Raw genomic sequence first — 15,949 nt, forward strand, 5'->3', positions numbered from 1 at the left:
ATGAATTAGAATACGCTGAGGGTCTGCTCAATGGCAGCAGTTTCACAGACAGGCATGCCAGCTTTTGTATTATTCATTCTAAATTGACAGTATCAGCTTGGTGTCAGCACCACATGAACAAAACATGCTTCATAACCATGCTCTCACACCACTAACAGAAAAATGAAGGCTAAAGGCTAAGCCTTGAGTACAGGTTTCTGGGGGTAAACGATCCATATCTGTGTATCTTCTGTTAAGATTTTAATTAATTTCTGTTTATAAGCAATTCTACCATGTTAAAGCATTGAAAAAAATCCATGACAACTGTTTTGTGGTTTGCAGTTTTCATTATATATATTAAATATTTTTTACCTGAAATTTTTTTGTTCTGCTCTCATGAACACAATTAGAAATATTCAGAAATAGCCATCATCCTAAAAATGAATTTTCCATTTTTTAAAACAGGAATTTGAAAAATTGTTTGTAGTCCTTCACACAGTGGAGTTTGTTAAAAGAAACAGAAAAATACTACTGTAGTAGTTAAGGCAAATGATAATTATGTGTTATAATACAATAATAACAATGTTATCATACAATTCTCTGGGTCAGCAAAGTATATTTTATGCTTTTACTGCATGAATCACATTTTTAGAGAAAAGAAGGAGTTAAAGTGAAATTCCCCATTTAAAACGTTGCAGACCTGCACAGAACGCTGCCGCCACATTGCATCTGCCTTTGCTTCAATTCCACACACACTCATGTGCGCTCTTGCGCACATACATTTATTGCCTTATACGAAGATGTTCAAAACGGTCCATTCCTGATATCCAGGAGAAAAACCTAATGATGCATGCTTTGAGGGAGTTTCGTTGCAAAGGATCTTCTTGATTGTTACTAATACCTCGATTCTGTAACAACACGTATATTTGAGGAGGTCACCCTGAATATATTGTTCCATTTCCTATGTTTAAGTATTATTTTATTTGAACATTAGATGTGGTGATCACAGTTTGCATTCAAACAGAAATAAGTACAATCCCCCAGAAGTAGATTTAAGCAGAAGAGTAGAACATGAATGCCAACTCAAATGCTTGACATTGAAACAAAATTGCTTACGGTCTTTTCTGAACTGCCTCTCCTGGGTATGTGTTTCTGTGTGTGAAACAATGTTGTATTGTATCTCCTTTAACGTACTGTATTATCAAGAGAGAACCATTATGACAACAGAAATCTGAAAACCTGCCTATAAGCTAATGTAAGCATATGGACTCTAGTCAAGCCATCCTGGAGATACACATAAATGTATTAACACACTGTACGGATACCTATGTATACTTTTAGACATCAAGCACAACAGTATTTGGATACTTCTCAACTAAAATATTTTGAAGCAACGGAAATAGATACAAACTCTCTCCCCCATTTGCCCATAGTATGATGAGCTAAAACATCTTTGTGAACTCAGTGATAGGCGATCAGTCTCCCTGGAGAGCCCCAGGAATCAGACCAGACTTCCTAGGCCACGCTATGTGTACACAAGTGCACATACCAATGAAAGACTTTTTAGTACCAAAATGCTTAAGACCCAGGAAAAAGCAGTAACACTGAGAATTAAAATTCAAAATACCCTTTTCTGACACTGTGAAGAAGCTGTTCTGTCTTGTGAATAATCAAGATGGAGTAAATAGGAAAAACATTATACCTTAAAAACAGAAGGGGGAAGCTTCCCCAGTCTTAAAATACTATTAGAATCCATTGCAATATCTATACTTACTGTTGTTAAAATGTTTTATCACCACCATTACCTTTGGCACATACACAATAGAACAAGAATTAGTGTCAAACACAACAAGATTTTTGAGACAATTAACCCTGATAGTCACTAGCAATTGGTATGACGGGCAACAAGAACACTGTATATTGAGAGAGGAATTCCAAATACTTTATCACCATTAAAACTTAGAAATGGCTGAGAGACAGTGCGCCTAAACTATCTGTTTCTAGTTCACAGTCATGCTGGAGAGTCAGTCCTATGGGTGGAGTATAAGAAACCTCATTGTAACAAGGAACGTTGACTGTGTTTGGGAACATGACTTGGGCATTGCTGACAAAAGTAGCACTATGAAGGAATGCCAAGCAGAGACTTTGGGGCTAAATGCAGCTTAGCTGTCAAACAGAGCACTGCAAAGAACCCACTGTGCAAATAAGTAATATTGAACAGCTACAGAAAGCACTGATGATCAGACACAGTAATCATCTCATCACACAGGAGATGAACCATAGTGCCTCTCCTAAGCCAACACTTCCTTCTAAAACCTCCTATCTCAGTATTCTATCTATATTCAATTAGAATGTTCCATGTTCCCTTCGTATTCGGTTTTTTCAAAGCTAGACCACTTATTTAAAAAAAAAAGGCTAGGAGAGTCAGCAGCTACTACAAGATGTGTACGAGCCCTCTGTAAGCCCTGACCAACTTAGGTGACTTTAGCATGAAATAATGTCAGTCTCCCCTGAAACAGAAAACAGAAAAAATCAGCACTGGATGAAGCTGAACTTCAAACTCTTCCAGCTACCACCCAGAATATCCCTATTTCCCAGTAACTCTTGCAAAAGAACAGGAGTCTCTAACCTTGACGGTGGTAGGAAGAGCACCTTCTCCCTGTAGGAGAGTGCCAGCTAACTGAAACACGAATTGTCTTATATGAGATGAAGAAGGTCAGAGACAGGATACAAAAAGGAACAGATGGGTGAGTGATGAGGTTCTTGGCTTTCATTCTTTTCATTAATTCTGAGGATGAATGTAGTTAAGGTGAAAGCAATAAGTCTGCATTGCTGAGCCAGCCCTGGCAAGGATTCTTCAAGGAGACACTCTACGACTACGGCTTATTTGAGTGCATGAGAAGTGGGTACCTGTGCAGAACAGCTTAATCATCTGCATGCACCACAATTAAACAGAAGTGTCATGCAAACAGTGATCTACCCTTGTCATTAACCAGCAGCAGCTCAATTCAGAATATTACAAGTACACATATTCCTATTTAAGTACACTTCCAATGTAGCTCTTGACCTCCACCAGAACTCAGACAGTGGCAGCACAGAGAGCATGCCAAGCATGCCAAACCAAAAGCATTCATTCTCCAGCAGGAAAAAGCACTGGAATAACAAGTAGCAGATCTGGAAACACAAAAATAAAGTGATGCACCATGTGCTTATTCATTTACAGGTGAATTTATAACAAAATTGCAATGAGTGAGGTCCCATCTGGTAGGCATTTCTAATGAAGACATTCTTTAAGACAGCATCTTTGAATTGCTCACTCCCAGATACCCATATAGTTATTATTTTTAAATACCAATAACAGAGTTGCATTGCTTCATGCTAGCACTGCCTTAGCCCATGATAACTTCAGTCAGTCAGGATTTGTGCTACTCTTAGTAGCTAATTTCTGACAGTAAGCTGTCTTTAATGCTGGCACAGGAGCTTGCAGACTGAGAATAAGGAAAAAAGGATTTAAAATAAGCCAAATGTAAATGTATGTGCTTTCAGAATATGCAACTGGAACAGCCCTAACTGAAACGTAGTGAAAAATACCTTGCACGTGGCTAAAATAGGCAAAGGCAAGTAGCACACAAATTATTTAGCACCCCTCTCTCTCCAGAGGAGAACAAAGAATGTAAAACAAGAAGGGAGTTAAAAAGCAAAGACTAAGTTAGTAATTCTTGTAGTGATGGTAGTTAATTGAGATGGCTCAACTTAGACCTTAGTTCCAAGTAAGTATTATTCTTAGTGCCTTTTATTTAATAGGGTCTGGCTTCTAACTAAAACTTTAGATTAAACATTAAAAAAAAGAAAAAATCCACAAAAACTCATTACCTAAAGCACTCACATGTAAGTAACTTTTTCATCAATTATTTGCTATTTCAAATTTAAACTTTCTGAGAGTGGAAACAGAAGAAAGCATTTCTCAACAAACAGCAAAGTCTCCATGTTATCATCCTCCCATCTCATCCTCTCTGTCTGGAAAGGAGGAAGGCTTTGCAACATAGACAAAGATGAACCCATACACTGAGATCTCACCAAGTGTAACACCCTGCGGACAGTCCCCAATTTAATTATCTAGAGAGAAGTTCCATGACAGCAAACAGCTACCCTTTACTGCCATAGGAATCTGGGTTCAGAAGGAAAGAAGCTCGTTCATATAATAAGAGTCCTGGGCAGTTCACAAATGGTAAAGGTCATCCTCAAGCAGAGCAAACATTATTCCTGCCACCACCCTTCCACACTCTCCCATAGCTTTCCCCACAACATCTCAATCTTGCCTAGGCAAAGTCTCAGGAAAAGAACATTGTTCACCATAAGAGAGAGGGTGTCAAATCAAGTACAAACACTAAGTTAACACAAGGTCTTTATCCCCAGAAAAAAAATAAATTTCAGCAGCCAGAGAATGTACATTTATTACCTATGATGGCTTTTGAGCTGCAGAAATGGCTTCTATTGCAGGAAAGCCTAGCACATAAATAAGACATGCTCTTATTAATGTGGTATGTCCTAGGCCAACTGACATCTTGTTTTGTTTTGACATTTTACAGGAAGTTTACTGAATGGATTATTTTGAAGATACACATTCATCATCTAAATGCTTGTTCAAGCAAATGAGATTCTGACCTCCTTATGACAAGATATCAGCAGAAGTAGCTTAGACACATTTGGTTCAAAAAGGTGTATTAGATCATTCTGAAAAGAAATCTTTCCCTCCAAGGAAACGAATACAAAGCCAGGGCTAGCAGCAATTCTTACTAAAGGACAACTTCCACCACTTCCAAGTGACCACTTCCAAGACAGACTGGGAAGTGGTTAAAAACATTTCTTCTTATGTTTAATATGAAAAAATATCAGGAGTAATTTAGATTTAAAAGAAAGCCATAGAAACATACTTTTGGTGCCCTACACAGTCTAGAATTGTTTACTATCTTCAAACATAGGCATAAAACAAGAGATTTTAACAAATAATGACAGATAAAGTCATTAGAAAAATTAGAATTGCTTTCAAACTTTGCATTAGTAGTTCAAATTTTCTCCCTGGTAAAAATGCCTAAAATGTTTTCTTTATTTGGTTACACTATCTATTTCAGTGCTTGTTTGCTCATAAAATTGTTCAGACATAATCTTACCTAACACTTATATAGTACAACATCATCTTCAAAAAACAAATTTTTATTACAGGAAACTAAAATAAAGTTTAAACACACCAGAATACTTACTCATGCAAAAAGTCTTGGCATACCCAGGAGACTATCACTAGCATGTCCTAGTCCAAAATCCCATTTGCTTTGGCAAGAGATGATGGCTTTTGCGCAGTTACTGTATGACCCATGTTACTCTCTATTATTATCACGTTCATTAAGTTGTTTGCCCTGCTAGCACAGATGTCAGATCCCCAGTGTTTCCAAGTGGGTGCCCTGTCCTGGGGCTAGCACGTGGTTGATGATAAAAGCCCCACAGCTGATCTTGAAGGGACTGCATCCCATGCTCTACACTAGCCTGAGGACATACCCCGATGAAACAGGATAAATGCCACTCGTACCTGAATTGCATAACCCCTTGGGCTCAGGGATTAGATTTTCTTTCTAAGCACTTCAAGCTCTGTGGATTCTCAGCCAAAGCGTTAATCAAACTTACTTGAGGAACACAAGGAAAGAGGGCCTCAGATCTACCCAGCCTGATTCCACAGACTTAGCAGTGACTACAGCAGTAAACTGGACTGATATGTAGCAATTGTTCTTGGAGGTGACATAAAGAGTGTCCCAAGGAGTGTCTCTGAATTAATTCTTCCCTTCTTTCTCCTCACTGTCATGTCTCTTTACTTTAAATCTGATTACCTTGGCACTCTTGTCAAGACAGTTTGGGATCATTCTTCCAGGAAAGCTATATTCTATTTAATTGCTTTTAAAAAAGTCAGACATTACCTTTTCTAAAGGGCTTTCTACTCGGGGTATGCTGATCATGGGCATCTGGGCCAGATTCTCCATATGAGAATGTTCATGTTCTGGCTGACGTCCTCTGAAGTTATTTACCACACAAACAACCTAGAAGGAATTAGAAGATAAACAGAATAGCTAAGGAAAGCTCATTTTTTTGAGCTTTGATCCTGACATCCATAATTAGGCAGAACTGACACCAGCTTTAGTCACAGCTTACAGTAGAAACACAGAAATGTGAAGTTCATGTTTTACAGAAAATCCTTAATTAATATTTCAAGACAAAAGATTTTCAACCTGTTTATTGTTACATGCACCATTTGAGAACCAAAAAACCCTCTTCTCTAAAAGCAAATCCATTACCGAAGCTGAATAATAGAATACCAATTATTAGCAATGTCATGAATAGATGTGCAGAGCACATGCAGCAAAATACAGCAATAATCTTAAATTCCTATGAAGGGCCAGTACCATCTAAGTTTTGACCAGCAAAGACTTTCTCAAATGGAGAGTGAGAAAAGGAAAATAAGAAGGCAAGGACCATCCCCAAGTTCAAACCAATCCCTAAATCTGCTCAGGGCAGCAGTGACTCACACAGGGATTTAGGAATGTGATATATACCAGTTTGTTAGTGTTTCTACTAATTCAGACACTCAGCCGAGCAGTAATGTTTGCCCATTTGCATTTTGTTCAAAACACAACTAAATTTGATGTCACGCTACTCAAAGGAGTTTATGCAACATACATGACAAAATATAAGAAAAAATGCTGGGACAGATTTCTTTTCTATTCTGTTCTCTTTTATGACTTTAGCAGCACAAACAGGATGGAAATACTTCTTAAAAATGAACAACCAAATATAACTCCTAGACACCTTGCGTGGAAGGCAACGTTTGGAAGTGTGAGCAGGTATATTTTAAAGGAGACCTAAAGCTGCCCTCACATTTCTCAGAGGAGTGAAAACACCCACCTCAGCTGTCCCTGTGAGAGTCCTCAGCCAAGCCAAGTCTTCAGATTCAAGATCTTGAGATCAAGACCTTGAGATCCAAGAATCAAGCTCAAAAGTGTTTTCATGGGGGAAAAAATTCAAAGGTGTATTTAGTACTATTACAAGCTGCCAGGCAGACAAACTTGCAGGAAGTAAACAGCAGTGACTATTCTATGCCGTAGTCTTGCACTGAAGTTATAAGTGAAGGTGATTAATAGATTAGCAGCAGCTTTCTGACACAGACACTAGTCATTGTGAACTGTGACTAACGATCTCGTTTTGGAACACAGTTCCAGAAAAGGAAAAGGCTAAAAAAGGATTTTTTGATACAGAATAACATAAAATTTCAATGTAAACCTGAATTAGCATGAAAGAAACTCAGACGGTTACTTTAAAGCTGGGAAGGAAATGCTACTTATTCTCTGATGAGTGTAGGTATCACTATACTGAATTTAATACTTTATACATGAAATCATAACTAGATGTTATTCTGAAGGATAAACACTTGCTTAAAGTGGGGCTTGATGCAAAAATTATTGGTTGAAATGCTACAAACTAGTTTATAAGGAAGTCAGATCATTTTATCAGTCCTTTCTTGACTTCACATTTCTAAGTGTATGTAAATACAACTAAGGAAACTGATAATTAATTAAAAACAAAAATTAGAAACACCTCTTTTGTCATTTAATTGTCTGAGAAGTCAAGGCTACCAATATTTTTTTTTAAAAGATACAAAGTTATACACTGATTTTTTCAAACAGAAGTGACACAGATACACACTTACCAAAAATACTGCTATAGATACTCCGATTATAAATCCTGCTATTACATCTGACCAGTGATTTCGATACTCTGCTACTCTGTTGATTCCAGTGAGGAAAGCCAAGCACATTAAGCCCAAACACAGAACAGGTTTTGCAAGCCTTGTTCCTCTGGCTTTTACTGTGTTGGTGATATACATCTGAAAATTAGAAAGGAAGAAAGCATAAGACTGATGGATATCTCCCACTAACTGGTGAATAAAATCTCTACATCTTGTTTGAATAGACTATGTGTATTTGGCTTTTTTTTTTTTTGGTAAAGAAACAAGAAAGTAGAGCGCTAGATAAAGTCATCACACCCTTTTCCTAGTGATATAGAAAAAGAATTAGACCATACAGCAAAATTACTTTTTATGTGAATTTGAAAAGCCCCCAAAAGAACAGACAAATTAGACAATCCTATCCCATTACTCCCAATCTATGTATTTATTTATGCAGAGAGGTAAAGAGACTGATTTTTCTCGGCGAAGTGTTGACAATCACAGAAAAAGATCTTTACCCTGAGAGGGGCTACAGCAAGGCCTTGTTTTTATTAGCAAATGCCTTTCTTCCTCATACACAATTTCTCCATGTGATTAACTAGAGATTTGTCAAAAAGCAGTGAAAATTGAACTAAATGCCAGCATCTACTTTTATAAATAATGTGTAATAGTTTCAACCAGTGCTGAACCAATACAACCCTGTACTTCATAGATGGCAACTGAGCATGGTTAGTACCAATCCCCCCCAGCACACAAAGCAATCTAAATGCAGAAACTTTTATGCATCAAACTCCAAGAAATCAATCTGCCCTGCTTGCAGTCTAACTCTCCCTGTGCAATACTACTGAATTAAAAGCACTGCCTGATGACAGAGCAGCTCTTCTACCCTAAGGGTGCATTAGTGACTACTAGATTTAAGCCAGCACTTTCCAAGCTCTGACAGGCCAATGGAAGAAATGAATACCAAATCTTTGAATTCCCATTCTCTTGAATCTTGACATTAAGGCTGCTTGACAGTTGCCCCCTGAAAAATTATACTTCAACAAGATTTTTGAGAAAAAAGTATTTACTTTCTGCAGAAGATGTTTCTGCAATTAAACCATTGAAATCCCTAAAACCTTCATATTTAGACGGAGTTGAAGTTTTTAGATTGAAGAATGCAAGTATTTTCTATGGAGTTTCACTAGAGACTCCAAGTGTGTAATGCCATCACTTTGAACTGCAAAAGGAAACAGATGAATCCGCATTGAAGAACCAGTACCTTTTTGGCCAACAAAAGGGCAGTCCTTTGGGTTTTTTTGTAGTGTCTGAAACTTCAGCTGAATTTACTGGGTAATCAGTTATGAAGTGCTGCAATAATCCAGTCAAGAAGAAGTTTAGGAAGGGTAGTTACAGTTACGATAAATTAAGTGAAGGAAGTAGTGGTCAGCTTGTCTGAAAAGAGCAATATCTGACAGTAATTTTGTTCAAACACTAGAGAAAGATCCATGGCTTAGAGGATGAATCAAAGTTTAAGCTTAAAATCACAGCAGAGTACTGCAACACATACATCTTCAGTGTACCTTATGTGATGAACAACAAACTAGTAGCAAGCTTTCAACTAATGCAGAGAGAGCAAAGGTTTGAAAAAAAGAGCTTTGGGGTGTACTTCCAAATCACATTTCTCCTCTCTTCTTCCTAGACCATTTCAGAAATAGCATTTATTCCTTTGCTGACTATCCTTTTATCTTAGCTCCTTATATTTTTGCAGGCTCTCTTCAGTGAGTTACTCTTACCATGTGGAATGATGATAAGACAACTGCAACTTTAATTTCCAGCTTTTTAGCCCCACTGGTTTTCTTCAAGCTAGACAGACAGAGCAGTGCACACTGAGTTACTCAGCAATCCTCTATTTTAGTGAGTCTCATTGTACTCCTGGATACTACCACCATTATCCACATTCACACTACATGTTAGAACATCTGGTGCTAGGGAAAATATTTTGAATTTCAAGTATTTTGAACATGCAGCAAGATCACCAAATTTCAAATACAGCTTGGGTGAAGTTGACACAGGGAAGTTGGCAGGAAGTTACCCTGCATTTAATTCTGTATTGTGGCATATTAAATCAAAATGACTACTGAGAAGGAAAAATCAACTCAAAATAGAGTGTAGCTTGCTTAAGGTAGGTCTCAGTGATATATTTCAGTTATCTACAACACCTGGTCATCACCCAAGAAGATGATCTCAATTTTTATGAGGTCAAAACACATTATAATACAAATCCCTGACTCTGCAGAATTTCAGTCAAACTTTAACATTTTTAATACAAAGCTAAACTGAGAAGTGCTCTGCAGAAAATTCTCAGAATCTTTTTACAATCATGTCCTTCAACTCCCTACTCAGACAAAGCACTGAGTGAGCAGAAACAACTGCAGACTCATGCTGTGCCTCACGTAAGTAATAAAGACCTCCATTGGGCGAGTCCTTTCCTATATGTGCAGTCAAGATTGTCATGCCCAGACCATTATTCAAATAACCTGAGGGTTTTGCCAGCATAGGTACCATTTCTATCTTTTCTTTAAAGAACAGACACCACTGATGTTAAGAATAATATTATATTAAGATATTATTAAAGAATCAATAGAAACAGGGTAAACTTTTCCTGAAACAGCGTAGCGAAAAGTCTGTATATTTGCAAAACTCTACATAGCAAATATAGACTCTTCCAAGGCAGGATTCATAGATGTCCATTTTTAAACTTGACCTCTTGCAGCTCTAGTACAATACACTAATATAGTCAACTCAAAGATCTGATTTCCACTAAGAATAAAATATAATTAAGCAATTGTTTTCTTCTTGATTCTGGAAGCAAAGCTATAAACCAGCACAGTCAGTAATTGACAAAGAATAAACATCTTGAAAAGATGACAGGATTTTTCTTCTTTTACTTCTCATAAATATTAAATGCAGTCTCAACAAAGGAAAATAGCTCAGTGATTTAAAACATTAGTGAGAATGAATGACAATATGAATTTTTTACATGGCTAAAGATGTTTACCGAACAAGTCCATCTCAGTTCCTTTTAAGAACAGAAATTGGGAGAGGAGAAATCTAATTAATCTATTGAATTAGTCAACAGCAAGACCAACAGCAGAGATTTTCACTGTAAGGTCAAGGACTGATACAGTAGTTAGAATTAATTTTGCAGGCTGCACATTTTCCTGCAACACCAGATCAGCGGTGAATCTTCTCTTAAAGAACTTCTGCTATTGCTTTTCCTTTTTCCTGAAATAAGATTTTAGTATGGAAAGATATAAAGGTGATACCAACAAGTAGACACTGGCAGAGAGTCATATAAGGAGGTGGATGTTACCTGATCATTCTATACACCAATATTTACTAGATTTTCAGGAAAACACAAACATTTGACCTTCAGTCTTCAAGATACTGGAAGTGAGGTCTTCAGAGAACCTCATAAATTGAAAGAAAAACTGTAGTTGAAGTAGCTTTGAAAATATGTATTTGAAAGAGTCAGAATCATCACCATCACCACCAAAGACAAAGCTACCTGTGAGGTTTCTGACATGATTGTCTCAGGTCATAATATAAGGAATAATCATAGTGTTGGTACTTAGCTTGTACTGGGAAAGCTTTCAAAAGTGAATGTTGCAAGTCTGACTCATGTGAAATATGTCCTAAATCTAGTGCAAAAAAAATCATTCCAAAACACGTAAGAGAAGAACAGGAATTGTATGTCAAGTGCAGGACAAAGTGGCCTCCTGGGCTATGCTGCAAGCTCTTCCTAGTTGTCGTCTTTCAGCTATCTTTAGGCTCACCCACACAAACATCTGTGCACACAAACACACACATAACAGGTCCCAGAGTCCCATTTTAGTTAGAGTGGAGCTAGTCATCAGGCTTGGTGCACCAGCCAGGCGGGAGGTTAATTTTCCTAGCTGATTACATCAGCCTGGGGCCAAGGGATGCGGGTACAAAGATCCCCTCTGTGCTTGCTGTTTTGGTCCTCCTTGAAGCAGATGGTCTGGGGGACTGACAAAGAGACAGACCAGTCCACTAGTGGGCAGAGAATAATGACTCATGAAGCAACAAGCAGAAAGAGGAAGGAATCACTGTACAGGCACCTATCCCAGGCAGCACTCCAAATATAAATTATCTCATATTTTGTTTCGCTTTTATAATGTGCTATTGTTAAAGAAAGAATCTTGAACTATTCAAATAATAAGTAATGCTATAGATGTTCCACCTGAGGAATGCACAACTTCCAATATTCTTCTTACCTACAAGAAAAGAGATACTCGGAGATCAAAAAGCTGAAAAAGTGGATGGTAGTCTGTAACCAGGTTCAATGTTTAGTTAGAATTCTGTTTGATGATCTAAAAGCTCTTCAGCTTCCTTGATTAATAACTATTGGGTCAAATTATTTCTAGAGCAAACCACAGTCATATTCTCAAATCATCTGGGCCTATCTGCAACTGCCCACTGAAGACTTTTTTAGTGCTTTTGAAGCCTCCTCCATCTTTCTTCATAAGTTTTGCAGTAATTATTGATGACCCTAGATAAAAATTGGCTTTCAAAGTCAAGGGCCTGGGTTGGCAAATGGAAAAGAAAGCTCTAGAAATGCTGGACCTTACTATTATGTTTCCCACTATGAGCTCCCCATGGTTGTAACTCTAAACTGGAGAAGGAAAGAAGTACGCTTCAATGTACCAGGACTGTAAGACACACCCAAATATTAATTAAAGCTGACGCAGTCTACAGAGATCATTATCTTGAGCAATTGAATTGTAATGAAGAATTGACTGACAAGAAATATCTAGAGCTCTTTAGATAAATCCCTGGATCAAACTGTAATTTTATTTTACTATCCAGCCTGAAAGTAACTAATACACCCAATATATGAAGCCCATGATATATGCTGTACAATCAGTATCAGGGGATACTTTTACTTGCTGAAAAGATACTGAAAAGAAATTCCACTTTCCTAACACTGCTCCTGAAAAGCAGCCAAAAGAATCCTTTAATTCTTCAATTTCCTAACAAAAAATGGACAACAAAGCTAACTCACTAAGGTGGCTCTGCTACTCCTTTTCCTCCTGAACACCCCCTAAAGCCTATCAAAGAGAGGCCTGTCACGCCTCCGCCAGCTGCCCATTGAGCAGGAGCCAAACAGGCACTTCAAGAAGAAGGAGAGGTGAGACGAGGCCTACACCTAAAGACTGGATGAAGGAGTGACACTGACCAGAGTGTCACCATGTTGCCAGCACTGTGACCCAGACTGCCTTGCTGTCTTTTAAACACAGCAAATAGCAAAGACGATACAGCAGAAACCTTGCAGAAAAGATGATCACGGGCCCAACAAAAGCTCTGCAGAGAGGAAAAAATTATGTGTCAGCTTTACCTGCTAGCCCTGCCTGAGGCCATAGTTGAGGCAAAGGGTTCACAGTACAAAGCAAAAAAAGCAGCCTACAGACCTAAGGGCTATGTCAATTGTCAAGACATTAAACCTGCTCCTCTATCATTACAAATCGAAAGCAAGCCTGAAATGTATGCAGGAATACCAAGTTCAAACACTATCCTACAGACAGGTTGGCTGCCAACTGCTCTTGTCCAATGCAATAATAAACAAAACAACAAAAAGCAAAATTTTATAGAATGAATTAAAATTTGTCTTAAACTACAACTAGCAATGACCAATCCCCTAGGTCTGCAGCACCAAAGGACAACTGTCAGTCACAAGTCTCATATTTAAATCCATGGGAATAGACTGACTAAATCTTCATATATCACTTCCAAATCCTACCAAAAAAGAGACTCACGACTTCTCATTTCTGTGTCTCAGTTGTGGAAAAAACCCAAGTATATGCATACTTGGCTGCTTCGAAACATACCTCTAATTGTCCAGGCTGTGACAGCTTATGCATATCAAAATGTGGCTTATACAGTTATATTCTATTAAATAAACTTGCAGCGTTTGCCTTAATACCTATGTTAGCAGACATTGTTCCAGCTGCAAAAGGGTGAATTGCAATGCTGATAAGAAGTGAAAGCAGATGCAGTCAACTTACTAACCCAACTCAAGCAAAAACAAACAAACAAAAGATCTAACACGAGTTGAGCAGACACCTAAGGAGAAATCCAGGTAGCAGCCATCTAGGTTAGAGATTTTGGAACAGATTTACAGTAGTTCATTTTGAAGACTCTGGTACACTGGGAAAAATAAACCTAAAAGTCTGAAGAAGACAGGTGATGCATCCTTGAAAGTGTCTGTGTTTGGAGCAAGGTAAAGAAAACACCTAACATCTAGTGCTGCCATTCAACATTTCCATTGCTAAGTTTTTCTTGATAAGTACTGAGAGAAAGTAATGGAGGCAAACATTACAGAGAGGTCTAAATATTAGCAATACAATTGTTTGAAAAAGACTGTACTTCCAGCAGGAGGGAAATTCAGAGTTACCATAGTAGCCACCCACTCTCAAAAGAGGGGAGGGGGGAAAAAAGGAAGACTCAGGAACTTAGATGGAAAAAGAAGCTATTGTTAACAAGACAATATGCACAGATGCTAGGTGATAAGGACATGGCTACACTTAAATGGAATGAGATAGGGGAATTATTAGATAAAGCATAGGCTTTGTTTTTAAATGGGTTGATCGGTGAAATCACACAAGTCTGACGTCATTTACTTCGCCCCCTCAGAGAGCAAGGACTCTGGATCAGCTTGTTGTCTGTTGATGTCCTTAAGCTGGTTTCATTTTGTGCACAGCTGGCTGAAATGTCCAGGAAGGATTCTGTAACAATCCCTCCCTCTCTCCCAAATATTTCTGTTAACCAAAATGAAAGCACTTTTTGTATCAGAGATTATATGCTCATAAAATACTAGCTGAGTAATATATGGAGGTCTTTATGTCCATGCTCTCAATAACTGTTGCACCACAGCTCATGCAAAGACTAGGCTACTGTTTAAATCTTCTACTCCAGTGAATAGTGATGAGAAAGTTGTTATTCAGGGCCAACTATCCTGATAAACATCATGACAGTGTAAGGACATGACCCCAAATATTGGAACATTGCATTTCTTTTCCTGGTGTGTAATAAACTGTATTTAGCAGTATTTTTAGCTGCAAACATGCAACACTTTTGGGTTTTTTTTCTTCCTTTAAAAAAAAAAAAAAGGACTGACAATATTGCACCAAGGACCTACATTGGCAGGTTACAACTCAGCTGATACATCATAGCAATTCACTTCATTAGGCAGTCTGTAAGAATTCAGAAATCCTGAGAGCAGTTTATAGTCCTTTAGTTAAATGATGGCAGTCATGCATCATGCAGCGACACAGTAATGACATAGGATATATTTATTTCTGCAGTTACTGAAGAATTATAAAGTCATGAAACAGATCACAGCAGTTTTAATTTTTGATGTTGCTAACTGTATATTGATCACAGACAACATAAGCTTTGCATAAAGTACTCCTGCTCATGTCAAAAGCCATTCATACTAGGTATTTGACCTCACTGATGTCTACTTTTTGTTTTTAAAATGTATTAGTACTGTTTTCCTTCCTCCTTTGCAGTAGCTGAACAGTTGGTTTCCTTTACTGTGACTCATGGCAACGGTGGAAATCCAACTTTACAGATGGATGAGAAAAATAGGAGCAATTAAAATGAAGCATGCTGAATATTTTCTAAAATAGCTTGCGCCAAATTTAGAGGTATGTTTCAGTGAAGCAAAGCCTTATCTCCCCAAACAAAGACAATGCTATTAGGAGTCTTACACTTGCCTCAAATTAGAATAGAATTTTATCACTCATCTCTTATTTGCCAATAACACTTGCCTGTACTAACTGATGATCCACATCTCTTAAACGGACATTGCTCACAAGGAACTTTTGGTAAATGCTACTGTCAGTGCTGCAACTGGTTCTAAAACCATATTCAGAAGCTTGGAGTTGGCATGCTGCCTGTGGATGGGGTTGGGATCTTTGCCATGTTGGCAAGTATCAGTTTCCAGATAAATCAGGAATTAAAAGTCAGCTCATTAAATATATGCTCAAAAGCAATACACAATCACACACACATATATATATATGTATATATATGTGCGCATACATACATACACGCATGTATAGAGAGGCCACTGTTCAAATACTGAGGGAATTTAAGGGATGACTCCTGCAGTGACCACAGAGGGACACGCACTCC

The 15,949-nt window shown here is 37.9% G+C and overlaps 1 protein-coding gene across 1 annotated transcript in view; it reads right to left on the minus strand.

Moving 5' to 3' along the window:
* LOC104078662 (lipid phosphate phosphatase-related protein type 5) overlaps nt 1-15,949 on the minus strand; it is a gene marked incomplete at its 5' end in the record, with an annotated part of 23,139 nt that overhangs the window by 3,547 nt on the left and 3,643 nt on the right. Inside the window, 2 exons of the mRNA XM_009580376.1 lie at nt 5,946-6,065; nt 7,730-7,906. Of these exons, the coding sequence (XP_009578671.1) occupies nt 5,946-6,065; nt 7,730-7,906 (297 nt within the window). The remainder of the gene's footprint in view (nt 1-5,945; nt 6,066-7,729; nt 7,907-15,949) is intronic.

The sequence above is a fragment of the Fulmarus glacialis genome, unplaced genomic scaffold (genome assembly GCF_000690835.1).
Source record: "Fulmarus glacialis isolate BGI_N327 unplaced genomic scaffold, ASM69083v1 scaffold36886, whole genome shotgun sequence".
NCBI lineage: Eukaryota > Metazoa > Chordata > Aves > Procellariiformes > Procellariidae > Fulmarus > Fulmarus glacialis.